Source organism: Rhinatrema bivittatum, chromosome 14 (assembly GCF_901001135.1).
Source record: "Rhinatrema bivittatum chromosome 14, aRhiBiv1.1, whole genome shotgun sequence".
In the NCBI taxonomy this organism is placed as follows: domain Eukaryota; kingdom Metazoa; phylum Chordata; class Amphibia; order Gymnophiona; family Rhinatrematidae; genus Rhinatrema; species Rhinatrema bivittatum.
Window position 1 is genome coordinate 7,482,516 of NC_042628.1, and position 24,773 is coordinate 7,507,288.

The following is a 24,773-nucleotide window of genomic DNA, read 5'->3' on the forward strand; positions in this document are numbered from 1 at the left end:
GCATCAGGCCTGTCCTTTTCTTGGCCGTAGATCCCCAAGGAAAGAGTAAGTGGGGACCAGGGAGGTCCCAGGCCGCAGCAGATATCTTATGGGGTGGGAGGGGCCATGGGAGGTCCCCAGCCCGGCAGATTTCATGGGGATGGGAGGGAGGTCGGAGAGGCTTCGGGAGGCCCCAGCTGGTCTTGGCTCAGCCTAGCTGGGTAGGCCTGGGCCCAGAGATCTGGGCAGAGGTTGGGGTGACCGAGGATGCCTTGGCTGGGCATGACCCAGGCTGAAAGATACGTGGGAAGTGGCAGTGGTGACCTGGGGAGTTCCCATTTTAGTTTCTTTTTTTTTTGTTTGGGGGGCATTTATGTTTATTTGGGGTTGGAAAACTAACGAAACCAAAATCAACATGAAATGAAATGAAAATAAAGAAAAATAAACCCCCCAAAATGCCTGCCTATTCGTTCCATGGCTTTAGCTAAAGAAAAGCCCAGGACTTCAGCCACAAGTGTTCTGTCAGCTTGTTGCGTCCGTCGGTGCTAGACGGCTTCACCTCATTTGCCTCACCTTATTCACGGCTCCTCCCGCTTATCTAGGAAAGATGGCTACCGCCGCGTCTACAAGCCGACCTCTCCGGCGTCCCCGGAACGGCTATGGTGCTGCCTCCCGCCATGCTCCTTCCAGGTACCTACTAGGGTACGCGCGCGCCACCCACGTCTTCATGCAACCCTTGGAGCGAACCTCGGGGGCGTTCCCCCTTACTGACGTCACGCCATCCGGGTATATAACACCTACTATTTCGCTAGCTCATTGAGTTAGCAAGGACTTGATTCCGGATACGTTCCGTTCCTGTCTATGCTACTCTGCGGCTGGAAGCTCTCTCTCTGCCCTTCGGTGTAACTGCTAACCTGGGTACCCGCTCCTCGGGGGCCCTCTGCTTTATTTCAGGTGCCTTACAGGGAACAGGTACTCGCTCCTCGAGGGCCTGCTCTCCCTGCCTCGGTGCCTGCACTTACTTCTACAACCTGGTGGAATCGCATACCTACAGCGAACATCTAGTGAGTACTCAGTCTATCTCATCCACAGTACTTCCTTGCTGGGAAACCTGCTTCAGAACCTCCCAGTACCAACGGAGTGAGAAGGGCTCCCTCTGCCGACGTCCCTGAGACTGCAACTTCAGACTGCCTCACTACTGCCACCTCTGGTGGTTCTCTTCAAAGCTGTTTAATAAAGAAATGTGTTGTGCGTTCTGAGTCTAGCCCAGTACTGTGGCTCCTCACGGGGCTCCTCCCTGTGGGCGTGGTCATCTGCAACAGCACCCAAGGAGCCACCCATTCATAACACAGCTCAGGAGTGGCGTTATCAGAACCGATCCAGTCCTCGTTATCCCAGTGTACAGGAGGCTTATTCTAACCCCAGTGATGTGGAGCCATCCAGGAAGTGCTAAATCAAGACAGAGGTGGGGAAAAAAAAAAAGGCAGGACCCAGTCCAGGTATTTGCTGAGGATGGAACTGGTTTTGTCTCACCATCGGACATTATGTGATGCCAAGAAAAGCCAGGGCCAAAGCCGTGAAAGTTACCCAACATAGGTCCTGGTTATTTTGTGCCAAAACTGTGTTTTCTTTCCCTCAGGCACACAAAAGCAGCTTCTTGCTGGTCTTACAACTAGCAAGCGGAGATTAATCACACACCTACAGAGAGGGCTGAGCTCGTGTATCGCAGCCACAGACCTTCCGAGCATCGGACTTGGGAAATTCTGGGCAGGCGTGAAGGGCACGTGCCTCGGTAGGGAAGGAGGCGAGAGAGGAGGAGGCAGGAGTTTGTGCTGACACGGGGGCCTCCCGTGTGACTAATGCTTTTACTGAAATTTAATCCAAATCACCGGTTCCATTCAATGCGCAAACATAAAGCAAGGCGGACAGAAGAGGGAGCAAGGCTGGACAAAAAACCCCAGCCTGGTCACTTCGCTCAGGTGATGCGCAGGCAGCCTCAGGCTGCAAGGCAGGAGATCGATGTCCCTGGGCGCAGGTCACTCGCACGCTGAGGCACATGGCGCTGCGTCTGCGGCAGCAGAAGGGGTATGCGAGAGGCACCAGGGAGCCTGTGGCCAAAGGCCTATGACAATCAGACATGTGCAGGAGGAGGCAGCGGGGACCCTGAGGGCCTGTGCAAGGGAGAGAATATACAGAAGGAGTCACGAGGGAGCCTGAGGGTCTGCGAAAGGGAAGGGACGTGCAGGGCATTTAAGAAAGGAGCTGTCCAGTGGAAGAGGGGCTGACTAAGTAACTTTGTTATATGCAGGAACTGCCAACCGTGGCCCTCGCACATCATGGTTTTCAGTAGACTCACAATGAATATGCACGAGAGATATCTTGGTAACCCAAGCTGTTTGTGGTGCTTGTGGGCCAAGACAGGAATGGAGGCAACAAATCTCTATCATTTTGCCCCTCTGGGCATAGACCTTTTGTGTTTGCTGATAAATCCAGGCTTGCAGGTGAGCACAGTTTCTCCTCTGTCAGTCCTCGGGGTGCTCTCCTGCCGAATTCTGTGGGGCCGATGCAATATCGGGCGCTGAGCTCAGCGCACCGGTAAATGCACAGCTGAATGCACCAGACATACGCCCCATGCGATATCGGGATCAGCGTGTGCAAAACGTGCATTCAAGGCGGCACGTGGCTAGTAGTGCTCGTCACATTCAAATGCCATGTTGATGAGGCAATTAGCTAGTTCAAAAATGAATGCCAGCCCAGAGCTTGTGTTAGGGCACCCAAGCCATGCTCAGAAGAACAAAAACTACCGTTTTTATGTGGTTCCTCCTACATAATATTGTTGCTGTACAAAGCAGGAGGAACCAAAGAAAGCTGCAACATGAAAAAAAAACAAAAAGAAAACCATGACGGCGGTCAGGTTAGGAAAATGGATGCTCCGAAAATTGAGCGTCTGTTTTCCTTCTCTGTGAACAGCCACCTCTGGGTGCTCGATGGCATGGGTGCCCAAGAGAGGGGAAGGAATGTGTGTCCGGGCTGGACGTGCGGTATTTTTTGCGCGCCTGATATTGCATCGGTCCCTGTGTGTGTGCAGCCCTCACAGGGGTGGGTTATGCATAGAGTAAGCTCTGCAGGGCAGGCATCTCTGGATGCAGCCTGCCACCCACCTTCTCCCCCTCGGACTCAGCCCGAGCTCTCTCTCATTCCCCTCCTTTGCAGAGGCCGTTGGTGCTGCTCCCTGCCCCCCCTCCCCCCCCCCCCTTCATCGGCATGGAGCTCCAGGTCTCCAGAGGGAGCTTGGAAAGGTCCGGGTGCAGGCATCTGCCCCTGTGAGCCAGAAGGAGAGGGGGGGGGGGGGGGGGGGAGAGGGTCAGCAGCCCACGCAGGCAGAATGAGAAGGTGGAGGGCCTGGAAGCAGGATGGAGAGAGTGCTGGCTTAGGGGAAAAGAGAGCGAGTCTGGGGAGGAGAGAGAGTTTGTGCACTGCTACCCCTCCCCTAGGTAATCCACACAAGTCAGAGGTTGGGGGAGGGGGGGGATGTTTCTGTAATGTCCCCTCCCTCTAACTGATGACAATCTGAAGGGGGGGGGGGGAAAGAAATTTTACATAAAAATCACCCCCCCCCCCCGCCAGCTGATCGAAACTATGAGCAGCCTGAAAAGGCCCGGAAGGCAAAGAGGTTAGAAGGAAGGAAGCTTTCCTTCCCAGCTCCCTGGAGATCTTTCCCCGGTGGTCCTGAGCCTCTAGCTGCGGGGTCCCTAGCCCCAGTCTACAGGGGATTGAACCAGGACTTTCCTGCCCAGCCTTTGCCTCCGGGGGGGGGGGGGGGGTGGCGCTCGGCCAGCCCCCCCCCCCCCTCTGGTGTATTCTGAGTGGAGTGAGATGGATTAGTTGGGGGAGGGGCAGGGGGTGCAGGGCCAATGTGCAAAGTTTCTCCGCTTACCACCGACTCACATGTTGTTCTTATTTTATTTATTTAAAATCATTTCTGTACGACTGTACTACCTCTCTAGACCAAAAGGAGAGCCCAGAGCTGCGTCCAGCAGCAAAACAACTTTGTGACACCAGAACCTCAGATCTGATCATGAAGGAGCTAGAAAAGAAAATAGTTCCCATCAGGCTCAAAAAAAAAAAACACCATGGAAACACTAACACTAACTATTTCAGGGCCAATATTAAACCATGTCGGGCTATGTAAGTTAGCTGGATAGGACTCAACTGGATAACTTCCATAGGATATTCAGCACCAGCCACTGCCACAGAATATACCCGGATAAGTATTAAAGTTAGCCGGATATACTTGTCTGGCTAACTTTAGACCTGCTATGGGCCACTTCTAACTTATCTGGTTAACTTATCCAGATAGGGCTCAATATCGCTATATATCCAGCTAAGTTAACCAGATAGGTAGCGCCATCCACTGATTATACAGCTATTTAGCAGGAGAAGTCCCTTATAAGTCGTATATAAGTGGTATATAAGTGGTATATAAGTCGTATAGCCGGATATTCAGCAGCAGCCACTTAGTTGGAGAAGTCCAACTTCTCCAACTAAGTAGCAGTTCAATATCTACCCCTTCCTGTTTCATTATGGACCATTTTCCATCTGAAACAACACACAAAATGTTGTTCTGTGTTATGTCATGTTAGCATGCACTATTTGCAAAATGTACAAAGAAAAACAAAATAGCATGCACTAAAACCACCATGAATGGAAGAAAATGATGCAGAATGGAAAACGAAACGTTATTCACGACACAAATATGAAAACAGCATAACACAAAACTACATTTCTTTTTATTATGTGCACCCCTAGGATATCTGGAAAGGGAACTGGAAGCAGCTCTGCCATGCAGGCTTCCATTCCTTTGTGCTTTCTGTCTCACAGACTCACTGATTCATTGTGAACTCACTGGAATTGGCCACCTGGCAAGAGATTTCCCTGCAGGACTCACTGTCCCGCCTCCTGCACACTCAGCGCACACCTCACAGGTGACACCGGCTGTCAGGACGGCTCAGACCGGAATGCACTGTGTGTTTGCGTTTCTCTTTCCACCCATTGTAGTTTGCTGACTCCAGCAGGGAGCTTAGAAGTCCAGCATGTACTGACCTGCAGTGGCACAGGAAGAACCAGCTGCAGTTCTGGGGAGTCGGACTTACTAAGCTAGTGGCTATGTGCTAGGAGGCAGCAAAAATAACTGAACAGTGATTGTATACTTGTATATAATTAACTTCTTCTATCTCTCTTTAATTCCTCCACCCCAGTTCAATAGCCCTTGTTAATTGTAACTGCATCTCTTCATCACGTTTATTTATGTTCGTTGTTGTATTCATTGCACCCCTGTTTTTTATGTAAACCGACATGATGTGAACGCTTCATGAATGCCGGTATAAAAAAACCATAAATAAATAAATTTATTTATATATATATATATATATATATATGATGGGGAAAAAAAATTAAAAAATTCATGAGTTGCAACCCTGATGGCTGCCTAGGGCGATGGAGTGCAGGGGGTGGCAAAAAACGCCCCTCTTCCCTCCCTCCCCTATCTCTCTGTGGACCATAATTAACCCTCCCATTCCCTTACCATGATCTTGCCTACTCCCTCCAAACCCCCCCCCCCCCCCCCCCACCGTGCCGATTTTCAGACGGATCGCTGACCCTGAACCTTTCTGAGCTGTTGCAAAGGGCACCTTCCCAAGCCTGCCTCTGAAATGTGGCAAATTCGCTTTTCACGATTGCAAGCCCTCTGGGGCCAGAGAAAAGCCTACAGTGCCCGAACGCAATCCGCTCTGAAGTGCCTGAAAAAGCGAAATATAACTTTCCCTGCACGGTCATTAGCCAGCGGCGAGGACCCTGAGCCTGTTTATTTCCTCAGAAAATCACCCCTGCCCCCCCCCCCCCCCCCCCCCGCTTTCAAAGCACTGGGGCTGCCCTGGGCTCTGCTCACTGCATGGGGCCGGCAGCAGCAGTAACCCTCAGCTGCGAGCCCACGGCGACACCTAGTGGCCACTCAAAGTCCATGCCCCTGCCTGAGGGCCACTGCTGTCATGGCTGAGCCAAGATGGGAGGCGGAGGAGGTTAATGATGGTGCATCCAGAGCTGCAAGCTCAGTCAAATTCTTTTAACCAAAGTATACAACAAAGACCACAGTTTCCTGGCCTTTACTTCAAAGCTTCCTGGACACCCAGTGTATTATATAAAATGATGGCGGGGCTGCCGTATTAGTGCACTTGAAGGCACAAAAAAAAAAAAAAATACATAAGGCGATACCTTTTTTACTGTAGCAACTTATTTATTTATTTATTTAAATTCTTTTAATATACCGATGCTCAAGACCAGGTCTTATCGTACCGGTTTACAATGAACTAGGGGGAAAAAACCAGTTAACAATGGAAGCAAGAAATTACATTATAACAGGGAATGTGGAACTTGGTAGTTAGAGGAAAGGATAGGTTAAACAATTTCTAACAGGAGAACAAAGCAAATAAGCAGAAACGTAAGTGCTTACATGGTAAGCATTATATACCAAAATTACATCGTGTGTAATATTAGGCAAGTTATATTAAAGTGCGGTTGGCCGAGAAACAGTTCCTTTTTTGAGTTGCTGAAGGAGGACGCAACCGCGGGGTATGTAACTGTGGGGGTGATCCTGCGGTTTCTTCAGGGGTATGCTTGGGCGAACAGCCAAGTTTTTAATTTTTTTCTGAAAACTTAACCCATTCCTTTACTAATATTTCTTTCCTCTGGTCAGAATAGAAAGCAAAAGATGGCGTTAGCAGAAAATATAAGCCTTATGATTCTCTTTTATGCTGGTAAAACGCTGTCTGATCTGATGAAGGCAGGGTCAGTTCTGGAAAGTATGTCAAGAAAAGGATTTAGGCATCCCAACAAAAAGGCACCACCTTATTTTATATATTTGCTGAAGCTTTATTTCCTATCTGCGATATCGGCGGGATGATCTGTCAGAAACCACACAGCCACGGTCAGCTGCAGTCCTCTGGCGCCCTCTGCTGGCGGACACGACTGCTGTCTCAGGCTTCAGCTTTACGGCCTCATAGCTGGGGATCCCTCCCCGCTTATCCCAGGCTTTCCACAGTCCTTCCTGTATGGACTCCCATCACCTCCACTGGGAGCCCACTGCATGCATCCATCCACCTTTCCAGGAAAACATATTTCCTTACATTGTGCCTTGATCTACCTCTTTGAAGCCTGCTGTTGTGACTTTTTCTAGGATTTGCTACTGCAAAATGTTTAGTGTTTTTGCATTATTTATGCATTTAAGGTTATTTGAATGTCTCTATCATCCCCCCACACACCCCCCTCCCCCGTAAGGTGTGCAGATTTAGGGGTTGCTGTCTCTTTTCATAAGGCTTATGGGCCAGCCCCGTCCTGAACTGCCTCCGTCTCCTTTCGGAGGTGCAGCCTCTGGAGCAGACGCAATATTCAAGGAGTGCAGTAGTGTAGATTAGAGCAGGGGGCTGAGAGTTGGCGAAGCTGGCACTGAAATCCTGTTTTTGCCACTGAGGCACTTTCTCTCCCCTCCACTGCCTCCAGTACAAACTCAGAGGCCTATTTATAAAAGGCTGCCTCCCATTTTGTGCCTATAGGGAAAATGCTTAATAAATAAAGCGTGTAGACTGTAAGCTCTCTGGGGACGGGACCTACTTACTGTATTTGGACTGTAACTCATCTCGAGCTTGGGTTTGGAGAGGTAAGAAATTCAAATCAAAATCCAAACCCTATTTAAGAGGAGATCTCAGCAGCAACCTGCACAGAAGCATTCTCACTTTCTTTCTTTGCTGGTTATACCTCTCCGCTGTCTCTGGCTCTGGTCATTACCCTCTCCCACTGTTCTATTCGCTGGAGTTCATCCCCTGAGCTCTCCTGTTTGGTGCACATCCGTACCTTACCCGTTGCTGGGTGCTGCTGCCGTGCATTTCTGCAAACTCCATCCATGGCTCTGTTCTTTTTAGCCGTCAAACTCGTGAGCACTCCTCAAGCCTTCCCAGCTCACTTCTCATCTGCAGCTTGGTGCAGATTTTAGTAGCATTTGTGAACAGACAAAGCTCCCCTACTGGCCCCGCTGCTGGAGCTGCCTCCAATAGGTGAGGAGGAGAAGGAGGGCTGCATGGCCAAAGGTTTGCTCAGGGTGGCAAATCCTCCTTCACCTGGCCGTGCGCCCATTCTGAAAGTCTCCGCACCCTAGAAAAGCCTCACAGGGTTCAATTTTGAAGAAGCCTCCAAATTGCACTTTTTTTTTTTTTTTACTTGACATGGGTTAGTGCTAAAAAGCATGGAGCATAGCCCACAAAAATCCGAAATGCAGGTTAATGATATAGTTAGGCTGAAAGAAGTCCAGCGGTGCACAGAGTCCAGGGCTGGATTTAGGCACAAGATACCTCAAGTTGCATCTTCTAAATACAAAATAAATACTATATTTCAAGTTTTACCTTTTTTTTTTTTTTATAATGGTGTTGGGCCTTTTAAACTTGACATAGTTTAGGGCATGGATAGGCAACTGTGGTCCTTGAATGGTGCGAAAAGCTCTGGTTTTTCAGGCTTTCCACAAGGAATATGCATGAGGTATAGCTGAATGCATTGCCTCCTTGTACGCAAATCTATCTCATGCGCACTCCTTGTGGATGTCCTGAAATTCTGACCTGGTTGGGGCCGTCCAGGACCAGCGCTGCCTATTCCTGATTTAGGGACTCGGCGTGTCTTCATCCGGTCCTGACAAAATCTGCTCTCCTTCTGCTCAGCCAGGGGTTGTTTCTACGTCGCAAGCCAAGGGAAGATGAAAAATAAAATGCCGCACGGCTGCAGCGGATTCAGCACCAGTGAAAAATATTTCTTCCCCCAACCCCACGCTCGTGACGAGGTCAGCATTTTTCTCTAACCTTGAAACGGATGACATCGTGACAGCCTCCACTGCAGTCTCGGTCAATTGACTCTTGAACGTGTCCGGTTGTGGCTCTTGTCTGTCTCAGTCGGCACCATGCTCTGTGACTTTCTCCCCCGCTCCCATGAACAAAGAATCCCTCCCCTCCCATCGATTACTCTTTAACCGTAAAAGGTGCCCCCAGCTCAGATCCCTGCAGACTGCACTGGTTGCAGAGGAAACGCCTAGGAGAGCGTAGAAGCTCATCCCCAGCACCCTCTCTCACTAAATGTTCTGCTGGACCCCATAAATGGTCTTGCAGCCTGCGGGGGGATCCACTTTTCCCCACGACCAACTATCGTCTTCTAAAGCAAATGGAATAAACGCACAAAAGCCACGCACAAAGGGGCCTGGCGCACCCCCAGCTGCCGCCCTTCGCCTCAGAACCTGACCGTGATGAATGGGGGGGGTGTTAGTTTTATTTTGGGATAGCATGCGATGCGGTTTGATCGATTTTCTATTGTGGGATTTCTGTTTGTCGTTTATTATGGTAGTATTTATGTCATTTTTGTAATTGTGTGTGTGTGACCAGGGAAGAGGCACATAGTTACGGTTAAATAAAATGAAGACGTAAACGCGTCCGACTTGGAGAGAAAGAACAGGTGACAACTGTTTATTGAACGGGTACTGATGTGCTGAAATGCTAAGAAATCCCCCCCCCCCCCCCCCCAGCTGAAACACACACATTCTCTATTTCTCAACGCGGGAAGGGTTTCCACAAATGAGTGATAAAACCTCTCTAACAAAGGCAAACCTTGCTTTGTAAGGTGCAAACATGCTCGTAAGTACAGAGATACATTCAGTTTTATATAAAGCAGCAGCTTTTACATTTCCAATTAACGCTAACTGTGGGCTTTACATTTATAAAATTCATAAATCACTTTCCAGGTTTTACAGTAAAATCTTGCAAAACAATGTACAACAGAGTTTAAAACAAAACACAAAATAAAAACAATAAAATAAGAATGCATAGAACACCTTTGTCCTCCTGAGGAAAGGGCGGCAAGACCACGGCTGGCATGTAGTCAGACACTAGAGCCTGGGGCTACAGCAGAGGAAGGCCATGCCCTTCCCGTGGTCACGGGCCTAAGCCTGTAGCTAGAACCCAAGGGCTTGGTGCTAATACAGCAGTGTGCAAACAGATTAATGCAAAAACGTGACTGTCCTCGAAGTACCCTCATCTTTCTGGAGCCTAAACCTGGCTATTAGATGGACTGTCCATCCTTGGACCTCACCCTCATCACTACTTGGCCAGCCTCCTTCACAGCAGCCAGCTCAGGCCAGAGGAAAAGGAGCAGGTGGGCCTTGTGAGCAGCCAAACAAATTCCCGAGTACCAAAACTCTCATCGTGCACAGTGCCATTGCTGTTGTGGCTACTCAATGACCTTAAAATGAAAGCAACTCAACAAATGCAAAGTGCGAGGACTCTTAATCCAGACTCAAGCCCTATGCAGCACCACCCGGTCTCCACAGGGAGCCCTGCAGACAGCAATGCCACTGCAGACTTGGGATGCTCAGAAGCAAGCAAACCCTACCTCTGCACACTGCATAATCCTCCTGCTCTGGCCATTAACCCCCAGAATGTACACTTTCTCAGTCTGTCCTCAGCACAGGGCTCAATCGTAGCCAGAAAAGGCAAGAAGAAGCAGACAGGAAGCCTAGAGAGGTTCTTAAAAAAAATCAAATATAACAGACAGCTAAAGGCTTCCATTTCACACCATTTGCAGCTCACGGGTCATGCTAAAGTTTAACAAGCGGTGATCTTTGTTACCAAGAACGTGTGCCAACCTTTCCTCGACTAGGAGGGCACAGCACAAGCTGTGAAAATGTTTGCCCATGTTTTGGGCAGAAGAAAAGCACATTCATTCCCCGCATGATATGCCAGTCTGGCTATCAGGAAGCGTCAGGTGCGAGAGAGAACACTGTCTCGGTGGGGCAGAGAGCACTTTGGCATTACCATCAACTTTCCTCTGCTCCAGCAGGACATGGCCTGTCCACATCAGCTGATGGCAGATGCCCGGGAACAAGACGGTCCCTAGACAGCACACGTGAGATGCTCTGGTCCTTCCTGCAGGGTGTGTGGCCTCAGGACAGCTGCTGCAATCCCAGTCCTGAGCTCTGCTCTGCTTGGATTTCTCACGTGCTGGGAGCAGGAATATCCGACAGGGTGTAAGCCTAAGCTACCCTGCACGCAGGCCGAATCTCCCCGCAACAACTTTTACTGCAGCCTCCAACGCTTCAAGCGAGGAGCCACACAATGCTACTGCACTGGAGGAAGGGCATAGCCGGGGGGGGGGGGGGGGGGGGAAGAGTAACACATCCTAATCCCCCTCTCCCACTTTCACCCTGTAGCAAGAGTGTGTCCAGAGGGGGCATTCATCAAGAAACTGAATGGGTACAAGCACGGCCCGGAAACACATGGGAGCCTGAAGCTCTAACTTCTGGCTGTGGCTTGCGCTAGCTCCTGACTCTGTGCAAAGTATCTGCGACTCGTCTCACCGCTGAACTCTTGGCCCCCTACTGATTTTAACTGGCATAGTGTAAGAAGCTTTTCTCGGTGTAGTGGTGGACGGCCAGGGGTAGGGAAGGTGAGGGAAGCACCCGCCTCTCACCTGACGGAGGAAGAGTGGTATCCATGAGATTCAGGTGCAAGCTGTGGGACAGGATCAGCTAGGGATGAGCTGCAGTAGGATTAGGGATCAGTCAAGGCCCTGTACAACTCACGGTGCTGCCAACAGAATCGCACACAGGCGGCACCTCAAAAACAGACCAGAGCCATTTACAAAAGTCCAAACCTAAGGTAAAATAAAAACACAAGCACCTAGAAATGTAAACAGGAAGTTCTTCCAAACACTAACGGCAGGAGCTGGGCACTAGTAGGATCATCTGGCATCACTGGTGCAATGAGAACTACAGCCCTCAGCTCTTATTTCAGCACCTGGTTGAGCCGTCTGAGTGACTCGAGACTCCCATGTAAAGGATTTCCATCAAGCACCAGAGCTCTTGGAGGTCTCAGCAGAGTGGTTTCAGTTTCATCGTATCTGAAATAACAGTGTGGAGTGGAGTGGGGAAGGGAAAAAACCCTGGGGAGCCGGCAATGTCCCATTACAGAGGATGGAGGTCAGTATGGGGTAGAGTGGGATATAGCAGCCGAGGGATGTCCCTGGGGGTGCAGGCTCTGTCCTTTTACGGAGGTTGGAGGACAGCATGGGGGGAATGGGATATAGCAGCCGAGGGACGTCCCTGGGAGTGCGGGCTCTGTCCCTTTACGGAGGTTGGAGGACAGCGGGGTTGGAGAGAGTAGCTGGGAGAGGTCCCTGGAGGTGCGGGCTCTGTCCCTTTATGGAGGTTGGAGGGCAGGGTGGGGTAGAGTGGGATGTAGAAGGTGAGGGACATCCCTGGGTGTGCTGGCTCTGTCCCTTTACGGAGGATAGAGGACAGCATGGGATGGGGCGGGGGGGGGGAGTGGGATGTAGAAGCTGAGGGACGTCCCTGGGGGTGCTGGCTCTGTCCCTTTACGGAGGTTGGAGGACAGGGTGGGGGTAGAGTGGGATATAGCAGCTGAGGGATGTCCCTGGGGTGCTGGCTCTGTCCCTTTATGGAGGATTGAGGACAATGTGGAATGGGGCGGGGGGGGGATGTAGAAGCTGAGGGACGTCCCTGGGGGTACTGGCTCTGTCCCTTTATGGAGGATTGAGGACAGCGTGGGATGGGGCGGGGGGGGATGTAGAAGCTGAGGGACGTCCCTAGGGGTGCTGGCTCTGTCCCTTTATGGAGGATTGAGGACAACGTGGAATGGGGCGGGGGGGGGATGTAGAAGCTGAGGGACGTCCCTGGGGGGGGGGGGGGGGGGGGGATGTAGAAGCTGAGGGACGTCCCTGGGGGTGCTGGCTCTGTCCCTTTATGGAGGATAGAGGACATCTCCCAGAGTAGCTGGGAGATGTCCTGGGAGGAGCTGGCTATGTTACTTTACAGAGGCTGAAGAACAGCATGGCAGTACTGGAGCCGCTTGCTGTCCAAGATGGACTTCCAGTCGTCAGTCCATGAGGATAGTCTCTGGCCAGGGGGCTGGAGCTGAAGGTGCTTGTTGTGGCAGGCTGTGAAGAGGATATGCTCCCAGCTGGGGTTTGGCTCTGCCCCTGCAAGGAAGAGAAAATCAAAGTATCTGCTTTCCATAGAAAAATCCCACGAGTTCCTTCTTCAGTCACAGTCCCTCTACCCTCTCAAGCCACTGAGTGGACCTCTGTGCTGGTCACTGGTGCATGGTCATCCTACAGTCTGGACTGCAACGAAATGCTTTTGATTTGCGTTTGCTGCCTGGCTTGGAATTTGGGCCATTTCACACGGCCTGGGGAGCTTAGGGTCCCAAGAGAATAAATGTGTTTCCTGTAGGCTTGGTAGAATAGTCGCTGGTCTCCTAGCTCCTCACATTCGTTCAGCAAGGGGCTGTGCACTGCAGGCACCGCTTACTGCCCCGGGAGGGAGAACGTCCCAGCCATCACGAGGCCCATGTCTCAGGGCTGCTGCTTCCAGGACAGAGACAGACGGAAGTGTGGAGAGGTTTAAAATGTGGGAGAACACCTGGGTGGGGGTAGGGTGGGGAGGACGAAGGCTCCTGCTGCCACATCCCAGCCCTGGTTCCGACTGAGCTGAAAGTCCAAAGGAACAGCAGGAAGCTGCCAGACCCTCCCCAGCCTGACACCCCCCCTCCCCTCCCCATTTCTGGAGTTGTTAAGTACAGAAAGTTATTACATCCCAGGTGCAACTGCTTCCCCTCGTCTCTGCCCAAACCATGCCCCATGCCCTCCCATCACCAGAGGCAGATGATCTTTCCAGATCCCCTCTCTGCCCTCATCCGCCAAGGTGACTTTCGCTTCCGTCAGCTTTCGGCAGGGCCTCGTGTGCCAAAATGCAGCAAAACGTCGTGCACACCAGCTCCTGCTCCCACCTCCGGTCACCCTTACCTGTTATGTCCAGCCGGTCATCGATCAGCAGGTCGGCCGACACTACCGTTTTGTCTCTTGTCAAGATAATGTACTCCAGAAACTCCTGGCCAAAATGTTTCTCCACCCATGCGTACTAGAATGGAAGGAGAGAGAAAGAGAGAGAACACAAGAGAGAGACAGCAGAGTCTGTACAGCCTGCCCTGGGGGGAGGGGCTTCCCCTGGGCACGAGCTGCCACTGCCAGTCTGTGCCACGCAGCTGTGCACGAGCGCCCTCCAGGAAACGAGCTTCAATGCATGCCGATCCGAATCCCCTCGATGTCCCCTATGGATACAGTAAGGCCAGCTGGAGGGACGAGGACCTCGCAAAACAAGACCGGCGGGGGTGGGGTGGGAAGAAGGAATAAGAGCAAAGGGTAACCTGGAAGCACGGCGACATTAAACAGAGCTCACATACCTTCTCATAGGGACAGAACCGGTACTTCTTTATCGGACTTGTGCAAATGAAAACGTCTGTCCTACGGAGGGGACAGGAAAAGAAACTCAGAGAATGTATTTTTACGTTTTCTCCAAAAACTCTTTATCAACAGAACCTGCCTGTGACACAATCACTGTACATGGCACTCTCGACAGATGTACACCGCACCGTCCTGGGCGTGGGGCATGGAATCGGGGTGACTTCCATATGCACTTCCATGGTAGCTCTGCCCCCGACATCACTTCTTCACCTGGAGCACACATGGAGCAGGCCAGGGATGGCAGCCACTCTCATGGCGAAGACCAGAGCCCTTCAGCCTCTCTGGCGGACGCCCCCAGCACCAATGCCTCAGTACTCCTCCCCCCAGGGTCAGCCCTGATTACACACAGCACTCAGTACACACTGTGCGGCACAGCAAGGTCTGCACCAGTACATAGTATGCACACGTGCAGCACAGCACTCACACAAGTGTACACAGGACTCATACACGTGGTCATAGCACTCACACAGGTGTAGCACAGCACTTTCTGTACACATTCACACACATGTACATAGTATTCACACCTATAGCATAGCATTCTGCATGGTACACAGCATTCATACACGTGTACCACTGCACTCATACATCTATAGCACTGCACTCTGCACCGGTGCACAGTACCCACACATATAGCATAGCACTCACACTTGTAGCATTGCACTGTCTGCATGGTACACAGCACTCACTCATGGAGCATAGCACTCTCTGCACTGGTATACAGGATTGACACATGTAGCAAGCACTCTCTGCACCAGTACACAGCACTCACATGTGTACACAGTGCTCACACACGTACATAGCATTCACATATGTGTAGCAAGCACTCTCTGCACCAGTACACAGCACTCACATGTGTACACAGTGCTCACACACGTACATAGCATTCACATATGTGTAGCACAGCACTCTCTGCATGGTACCCAGCACCCACATACATGTACACAGTACTCACATGTGTAGCACAGCACTTGTGTAGCACAGCATTCTCTGCACAAGTACACAACATTGACATGTATAAATAGCATTCACACACGTGTAGCATAACACCCTTACACGTTGATGCAGTACACAGCACTTTCAGCACTCACACACTGATGCAGTAAGCTAAAAGTATGCTAATGCATTGGGAGTTAAATATGGTGCAGACATACACAATGTGTGCACTAATATGAGTAAAATTGTGAATTCAGCCTTTTGCATAGGCAAAGCGCATATTGAGTCTCTAGAATAAGCACTTATTGCATCAGGCCCCCAGTGAGGCCCGTTGAGGGAACAGTGACCATAAACCTGACCCAGCAATCATGTGCTGCCCTCTGAGGGCAGACACAAGACACAGACGTGACATGCCAGGACCACAGCTCCCTTCAGCTCCTGTGCTGGCTCTGCTGGACGTCCGCTCACTAAGGAAAGTGACTTGTCCCGGGAAGCAGGAACCAGAGGCAGGGGTCCCTCCTGGCAGAGGAGAGCCCTTAGCAGCCGGGGATCAATTTGTAAACAGCCCCTGAGCAGCTAATTTTAACCCATTATCTTTATCCAGATTTTCAGCCGAACCTAACCGGCTAGGTGCATTTCTCAGAATCAGCGCGGAGTGCTTTCCTCTTAGGTTATTATGCTTTAAATTTCTATGCATGGTTAACACATGGTTTGGTATTTAGAGGACAGCTGGTTTAAGGTTGGAATTTACTGGGGGTTTTTTTTGTTTTACTGCTGGCTTCGAGGGTCCTGCTAATTGGTAAGCTGGCCCTGTGTCTTAGGTGCCGAGAGATGGCCCCTATTATGCAAATTAAGCACCCGGCTGCATCCCACCCATCACCCGACCACCCCACCCATTGCTTTCGTTAGAGGCCTCCCTCCCGCCCTGCAGCCTTCCTCAATTAACCCACCTGCTTTCGTTCTTCCCGATTCATGGCCTCGGCCGTTCTTTTTATTTGTCTGTCTTGGACTAGATTCTCCGTTACAAGGAGCAGGGACCGTCTCTTAAGTGTCTCTGGTACAGCAGTACAAACGATTAATAACAATGATATGATATAAATTCTCCTGAATCTATCCAGGCAGCTGTTTGTGTGGCTGGGGCGGCCCACTTAAACTTAACCCGGTGAGCCCTGAGGAGCGGGGCTCGAGCCCAGCCCTGGGATTGCCTCTGGAGCTGCCTTTCTGCCCAGGCACATTTGCTCACCTTGTTTACGGGCAGTGTTTACGCGTTAACCGAGGCAGCAGGAAGGTCGAAGGCCAGAGCTGACAAGGGAAGGCCCTCGCTAAACTTAAAAGCAACGTGGCTTTGTGTTTCGGGCGTGTTTCCTCCAGCCCGGGGAAAGCAGGCTGCAGTGCCGGGCTCACAGGTCACTCGATGCCAGCGGGTTTATCACGTAAAACGATAAGCTTTACACTTCATGGAGTCTCACCGCACTGCCCGCAGACGTACACTGCACTGTACAGACAGAGCCTGCTTTATGGAGCTCACAACCTAGTCAAGACAAATCATAGATTTCAGCGTATTGGTGCCACTAGGATTAAGACTCACTTCTCTAGCTTTGCCATCTGCTTTACAGCACTCACGGCTCCCGGGAGCGGGTCCAGGTCAATGAAGAAATTCTTGGATTCCCAGATGCTGATTGCTTTTTCCTGAAAGGAGAAACACGGTAACTGGCTTCCCGGTGCCCACCCTAAATTACAGGACGGCCCTTGGCTTCTTGTGATTCTGCTGCAGACTCTGCTGTCTACTGCCAAACCGCAAGGAACCAAGGCATCTGTAACAGCCTCCAGCCCGGCAACCCTGGCTGCTGCTGCCGCCGACATTCCCCCGTCACCCTCAGGTGCCGCTGCCCTGACTTCTCCCTCTTGCCCACCCTACAATCTTCCCCCTTGCGCTGCCAACTCGTGCCACTGCAATCTGCCTTCTTCTCAATCTTCCAACCTCTGCCAAGTTCTTCCTTATTTATTTTATTTATTTATTTTAAAAGATTTGTTGACCACACCCTCCAAGGTTCGGGTTGGTTTACAATAAAACATTCTAATGTACATTTGATGTACATTAGAATTGATGTACATTTTAATTAGATGTACATTCTAATGTACATTAGAATTGATGTACATTAGAATTGATGTACATTTGATGTACATTTAGAATTGATGTACATTAGAATTGATGTACATTTCAGCCTATTGATACATTCTAATGTATCAATAGGCTGAAATGTAAATATTGTGCTGTTCAATTTCTCCCCTTCCATCCCAAGTTTATTTTCCTTGTTTTTTGTAACTTTCCCTCTCCCTTTTTCTGATTCACTGTATTTAAAGTTCAAGGTTCTTATTGAAAATATTGTTTTTTACGTTACGTTATGCTTTACACTCCTTGTTATTTGTAAACCGGGTTGATGTGATGCCTATCATGAAACTCGGTATAACAAAAACAATAAATAAAATAAATAAATAAATAAAACGAGCAGAATAAATTAGTTTTACAGAATATTATATACATATAAAATAAAGCTACATTAACCTAAAATCAAATTGAGTAGACATCAACAGGGTAGAAGGGAAATACAGACAAATTCAGGTGGAAAGTCATACCAGTGGACATAGTCAGACAGGTAAGATCACAGGTGGTCTTTGAAAGCCTGTTTAAATAGGTGATATTTTAGGGCTCTCTCAAAACCTTGCTTGTTAGTTAGAATTCTTATAGAGTTGGGTATGGCGTTCCATAAAATGGGGCCATCAATGGAAAAGGCCCGCTCTCTTCTTATGTTGAGTCTCGTTGCTTTGGGGGATGGGATCTGAAGGAGGGATTGGTTTTGGGATCGAAGGGGTCGTGAAGAGGTGAAGAACTGCGGAGAGCCGGGGGGCTATTGTTGTGGTGGTTGAGATTGTGTAGGATGATTAGAATTTTGAACTTGATCCTCCAGGAAATCGGTAACCAGTGTAGTTTTAGCAGGACGGGGGAAATATGATCTTGAAGTTTGGTGTTGAGTCAGGAGATGTGCCGCTGAGTTTTTAGAAAGCTTAAGGTAAGTGGAAGGCCGAGATACGGGGAACCACAGTACTCAAGACCCTCCTCCTGCTACCATCGAGTGCAACTACTCCTGTTGGGACCACGGAGGTTGCAGCAAACAGAGCCCAGAACCAGCTGGCAGGGGGAAGCAGGGTGAGCGGGAAATATGTGGTGAGGGATGGGGGAGGGAGATGGGAAGGAAAGGAAAGGCGGAACGAGGAGAGGAGTTAGGATGATGGAATGGGAAGAGGTGGCACGGAGGGATAAGAGTGGGAGAGCTGGTGGCAGGAAGGGGAAGGGATGATGGAATAGGTGGGGAGAGATGGTGGTCTGTGATAGGGGCTAAAGACAAGGGAAGAAAGAGTAAAAAAAACCAGAGGCACCTGAGAAAGAGGGAGAGAGAGGAAAGGAAGTGGAAGATAAAAGACGAGGAATGAAAAGTAAAATTCAGAAAACGGAATTGGAAATGGAGAAAAAGCAACGATTTAGATGCGCCCAATAGGTTGGAGAGCCTAAACATTTTCAGTATAAATATATATTTTTTGTGCTAACCTGCCATCTAATTGCCGGAGAATCTCACAAATGTGGCTTCAGAAACCTGGTGAGCGGCCGCAGGACACACGGAGTCATTCGCCACCGAAAGCCAGGGGCCAACGATCAGCAAAGGTCTACGGGCTGCTCACAAAACAGGTCAGAGGGGTTATCACGCCGTCGTCTCCAGGCGCCAGGTCTGAAGGCCCAGAACCCGACTCAAAAATCCTGCCTGCTCTGTCAGGGCGCTCAGAAACAAGAGTCCCAAGCCCCGCTCTGCCACCGACGGCAGCAAGGCTTCTCGTTTCCCTTGTCAGCTGGGCAAGAATAACCTTGCCCTTTCTTCCTTCGCCCCACCAACCATGCAAGCCTGGCATCAAAGGGTCAAGGCTGTTCTGAGGTCTTCTGCACAGAGGGACATTTGCCCTCTGGTCACGACAATTAGCTGTCATGGTCAAAGCCACCCTCTGCCAGTGCTCAACCGATACTTTGATCTATGGGCCTGATGTTTCCTAGCACTTCATCATGTCCATCTGCAAGAGTGCCGTACAGACTCATGCAGGAGAAAGATTTTGCTCTGACTCTTGCATGGGTTGCATTTCTCCCTTCCTGGCCTCTTGCTGCTGTTGGTTTGCTTCCCTTGGCCACACGATAGCCAAACGCAGACTAGAGAAGCCAAATATTTTGCCGCAAAGGTGAGTAGGCCAGCTAGCAAGGTATTTTTATAGGTCTAGAGCTAGGTAGGTGGGTCAGGAGGGTGTAGACCAAACATTATTGGCAGGGAAAAGTGATTTTTGCACGATATTTTATATCATTACCCAAATAGCTCCTGAGTTGTTATTTTTCCAGAAATTCTGCAATATTTCAGTGCACAATATTACACTGCGAGAAGCGGAAACCCTCTCTCATCTGCATAGTTTGCATGTTTTCACACTCTGCATAAAAATTAGTGAAAAAGGTTTTTTTTTTAAAGTGCAGTGCAATATTTTACCATGCGATGCAAACATTTTTCTTGCAAAAATAGGCATTTAATGCATGATAAGGAAGTTTATCATGCGGTAAAGCGTCAGCACGGTGTAGTGAATGCGCCCCTCAGATTGTGAGCCCTCTAAGGATAGGGAAATGCCTATACTACCTGCATGTAATCCCCTTTTAAGTACCCGAAAGGCAGATTAAAATTCAAATCAATACATAAAAATCCAGCTGCTGGGAGGCTTCTGGTAAGCTCAGTGAGTGCAGCTGGCAGAGTCTGAAAAGCAATCTCAAAGGTTTCAACAAGTTCCTGGAGGAAAAAAAAAAACAACTCTATAAACGGTTATCAACTAGGCAGACTTGTGGAAAGCCCAGATCGTACAGAGAAAACGAAGATCCTGAAGGACCAAGAGATGCGATTAGAGACCAAGAAAATGTGGCAGAAAGATACAGAAGTAGCCTCAATTATATTGGGTGCCACTGGCCTGATTAAAAGCAATTTCCAAGCGCACCTCATTACGTTGCCTACACAGATTACACCCTATGAACTCCAGAAGGAAGATTTGGCGCCATGCAATTATTAAGAAAGGCATTAAAAGTAATTACGAGAGACCGGGATCACGCCCAACATACTTTATCTAACAAATCAGGTTCATTCTTGTCAAGGTATGCGCAAAACAAACCCATTTGGAGACACTGCAAGGAAGCTTTCTACTACTTGGGACCCTGCCAGGTTCTTGTGACCTGGGTTGGCCCCTGCTGGAAGCAGGATACTAGGCTTAATGGCCCTTTGGTCTGAACTAGTATGGCAGTTCTTGTAGCCACATCCTGCAGCCTGCACCTTGGCACTCATGGATGGGGAACCTCTGGGGACTGCATGGCGGTTTTCAGGAGATCCTTAGTTATTATGTATGAGATAAATGTGCACGCAGTAGAAGCAGTGTGCATGCAAATCTCCCATATACATATTCATTAGGGATAGACTGAACATCCCTGGGCAGCCCTTGACGATCGGGAGTTCCCCCATCTCGTAGCAGAGCAGGTCTTCCCCCCACTCTATTACGGGTGTCCCTACTCGCTCTCCCTCCCTGTCGCCATCTGCAACTGTCCCAGGCATGGCAACTCTTTTTAAAATGATAGCAATTAGTACACAGGCCTATCCAGTACCGAGCGGTAGGAAGAGCTGCGTTAGTGCCTACGGCACCCGCGGTTACCGCCCGCACAGTGCAGCTCACCTACCGCTCGATCCTGAAGCCTAATTACATGCAAATGTAAGCCGCGTCCGAAAAGCCTTAGGCCCGCGCAACCCAGGATACTGGATAGAGCGCCTATCCAGGATCCTGGGTGCGCGGGCCTAAGGCTTCACGCCACGCTGGTATCTGTCATTTCAAATGGAAATGACAGGTACCAGAAGTCGGGACTGCCAGTCCCCCTCCCCTCCTCCCGAAGCAGGGCGCGAAAAGCAGCCTTGCTCCGGGAGGAGGGGAGAAGAGACAGCGGCGAAGCTTTCCCCCAGCCCGAACCCGACCCCCAACCGGACCGCTGTCAGTCTGTTCTCCCTCCTCACGGAGCAAGGCTGCTTTTCGCGCCCTGCTCCGGGAGAGGGGAGAAGAGATGACAGCGGCGAAACTGAGCGGCGAAGCCCGAACCCGACAAGCGACGAAACTAAAAAAAAAAAAAGAAAAGCAATTTTTTTTTTTTTTCAAAATTGACAATTTTGGTTTTTTTCCAAAAGCGACTTACTTTTGGGATCTGTCAAGATCCCAAAAGTAAGTCGCTTTTGGACGCAAGCAAAACTTACTTTTTACAGCAGGAACACGACCTGGCTCCGTAGCTCCTCCCGAAGACAAAGATGGCCGCCTGCACGGGGAAAGCGTGCAATTGGCCGCTCAAGACGTGACATCGTGACGTCACGTCTTCAGCGGCCAATTGTACGCTTTCCCGTGTCTTCGGGAGGAGCTACGGAGCCAGGTCGTGTTCCTGCTGTAAAAAGTAAGTTTTGCTTGCGTCCAAAAGCGACTTACTTTTGGGATCTTGACAGATCCCAAAAGTAAGTCGCTTTTGGAAAAAAACCAAAATTGTCAATTTTGAAAAAAAAAAAAAAAATTGCTTTTCTTTTTTTTTTAGTTTCGCCGCTCAGTTTCGTCGCTTGTCGGGTCCGGGTTTGGGGTTGGGGGGCCGGGTCGGGTTCGGGCTTTGCCGCTCAGTTTCGCCGCTGTAAAAAGTAAGTTTTTAAATTTTTTGCAGGTGTCCGGGCTGGGGGAAAGCTTCGCGGCTGTCAGTGTCCCCCCTCCTCCCGGAGCAGGGCGGCTTTTCCGCCCTGCTCCGGGAGGAGGGGGGACACTGAAAAGTCGCTTTGCCGTTGCAGTCTCCGTGGCAGCCCCAGTCCGGACATCGGAGGGGGGCTGCAACTTTTTTTTCGCTTTTTTTTTTTTTTGGCTTCGGGAGCAGGGGAGAGGACTGGGGCTGCCACGGGGACCGGCACCCACGATCGCGGCCGGGGCAGGTGAGCAGGGGCTGGGGGAAAGCTTGCCACCTACCCTTACCCATGCCTCTACCGCCTGGGTCAGGGTAGGCGGTAAGTTTGCGAGAAAACGGCAGGGAAAGGTAGCGTTAGTCACAGCGCGGGTTACGGGATGCTAGGGGAATAGCTAATTGGCTCGTTTGCATGCAATATCGAGCTAATTCGCTCGTTTGCATGCAGTATGCATGCCGCGGGCGGAAGGGGTTACCCGGGGAATTTAGGACGCGGTAGAACTAGGTTAAAGGGGATTCGGGATCGCAGGAAGGGCTAACGCAGCCGGAACGTGAGTTAGAAGCGGCTTAGGAGCAGGGTAAACACGGCCGCACTTTACAGGATAGGCCTGACAGTGACTTACGCAGAGCTCCGGTCTCAGCTGGCCATACTGCTCGGAAACCCAGAAGCCTCTTCGATCCTCCAGTGGGATGTAGGGGTCATCGGGATACCTGGATCTGTAGTTCCTAAGGAAGCCTCCTTCGAAGTCCGCCAGTACCCCGTCCATATCTACCAGAACACGCAGATGTCTGGGTTCTGAAAGGCATGAGCTGGGTCTCCAGTGGTGCAAGCACCCCAGGCTCACCGCCCTAAAAGTGCTGTCTCTGCAGTGCATGTGCAACATTCTGCTTAATAAAAGCATGATCCCGATTCTGGGAAGGTCTACGCAGCCCTGTATATTACTTACAGAACAAAAGTCAAATCATGTTAGGGGCCCTGGTGGACAACCCTCCTTCGGTTTCCAGGCCATCCTTGTTTGGAAGGTGGTTTTCATCACAACGAAAAACGCCAGTCTTAAAAAAGCCGTGTATGCCGAGTAAAGTGCCTGATCTCCCTGGGAAGCAGCCCTGCGCCATCAAGAAAACAAACCTACGGACTAGAACTAGGAGAACCCCTCTGGACTTCCCGGCGGGCGCGGTGCCGCGCACATCTGGACGCACCAGTGGAACAGCTGGCGCACTGCGAGCCTGCGAGAATTTCCTCTCAGCCGAGCAAAATCTCTTCCGAAGGAAAACAGAGGACGCTCTGCATCCCCCCCTCCGACAGAGCTCGATTTTGTGTGTGGGGGGGGGGGGGGGGGCAGGAGGCCGATCCGGAGGCTAAGGGCGGGCTGGATCCCCCACCCCTCCCGGTGCGGACCCAAGCCCGGGCTGCGGCAGCGCTTGCGCCGGCCGGGCCTCTTCCTGCCTTAAAGCGGCAGGCGCCAGGCGTGACAGCTGTCCCCGCCCCCTAGGAAGCGGGGCTGACTCCGAAAGTGAATGACCAATCACAGGGGCGCACCGAATACGTTTCCTTCCCCGAACAGCAAATAGTCTAAGGCGGAGCACGGCTGTCTCCGAGCAGGGATTAGCCCTGGGGGGGGGGGGGCTCTCGTTCACGGGCTGCACTGCGTCTGGCGAGCGCTGGGGGGAGCTCTGGCAGCCCTGCGCCTTTGCCTCCAGCATTCAGCCTTTTAGGTTCACGTTGCTGAGATTCCGGCGCTGAATACCTTCCGGATAGCGGTTTTTTGAGTAAGGGCTGTGTAATTGCTAAGAGGTGGCCTTTACTTACGCGCTTAGCGATAGAGACACCGAAATGAAAGTCTGTGTGGAGAGCAGAGTTGATGCTAAGGGCAGAGAATAATAAAACTGTGTTTATCAAAACAAACCCTTCTTGTGGGAAATTGTATAAGATTTGGGGGTCTTTTATACATTCCCTACCATAATAGGGAATGCCCCCTAGAAGAACTAGGGGGCATTCCTTGAAGTTAGCAAGTAGCACATTTAAGACTAATCGGAGAAAATTCTTTTTCACTCAACGCACAATAAAGCTCTGGAATTTGTTGCCAGAGGATGTGGTTAGTGCAGTTAGTGTAGCTGGGTTCAAAAAAGGTTTGGATAAGTTCTTGGAGGAGAAGTCCATTAATGGCTATTAATCAGTTTTACTTAGGGAATAGCCACTGCTATTAATTGCATCAGTAGCATGGGATCTTCTTAGTGTTTGGGTAATTGCCAGGTTCTTGTGGCCTGGTTTTTGGCCTCTGTTGGAAACAGGATGCTGGGCTTGATGGACCCTTGGTCTGACCCAGCATGACAATTTCTTATGTTCTTACCAGATGATATGCAACCGGAATGTAGGCGTGCATTTTCGTGAGTGTGTATATGTTGAAACTTTTAGATGGCTCGCTATTGCTGTCTATCTAACGGGTCCTTTGCTTGAAGTCTGTCTGAATACTATGGCTTGTAGTTCTTTGGGATTGTTGTTGTTAAATGTTATATTTGGATATGATGCGTTGTTACGTCATTAATATTGATATTCTAATAAAAAAAAACTTTATGGAAATAAAAATAATTACCAAAACCCACTGGCACTTGGGATTATTCTTCCAAGCTCTGTTTTTATTACACA

General features: G+C 50.2%; 1 protein-coding gene across 1 annotated transcript; it reads right to left on the minus strand.

Moving 5' to 3' along the window:
- Positions 1-9,703: 9,703 nt before the first annotated feature.
- Positions 9,704-23,622, minus strand: NT5M (5',3'-nucleotidase, mitochondrial). Its single transcript, XM_029576730.1, has 5 exons — positions 22,750-23,622; positions 16,901-17,001; positions 14,319-14,379; positions 13,882-13,996; positions 9,704-13,056 (listed from the first exon to the last, which is right to left on the minus strand). The coding sequence occupies exons 1-5, from the start codon at positions 23,026-23,028 to the stop codon at positions 12,887-12,889; spliced, it is 726 nt and encodes a 241-aa protein (XP_029432590.1). The 5' UTR covers positions 23,029-23,622; the 3' UTR covers positions 9,704-12,886.
- Between the last annotated feature and the right edge of the window lie 1,151 nt (positions 23,623-24,773).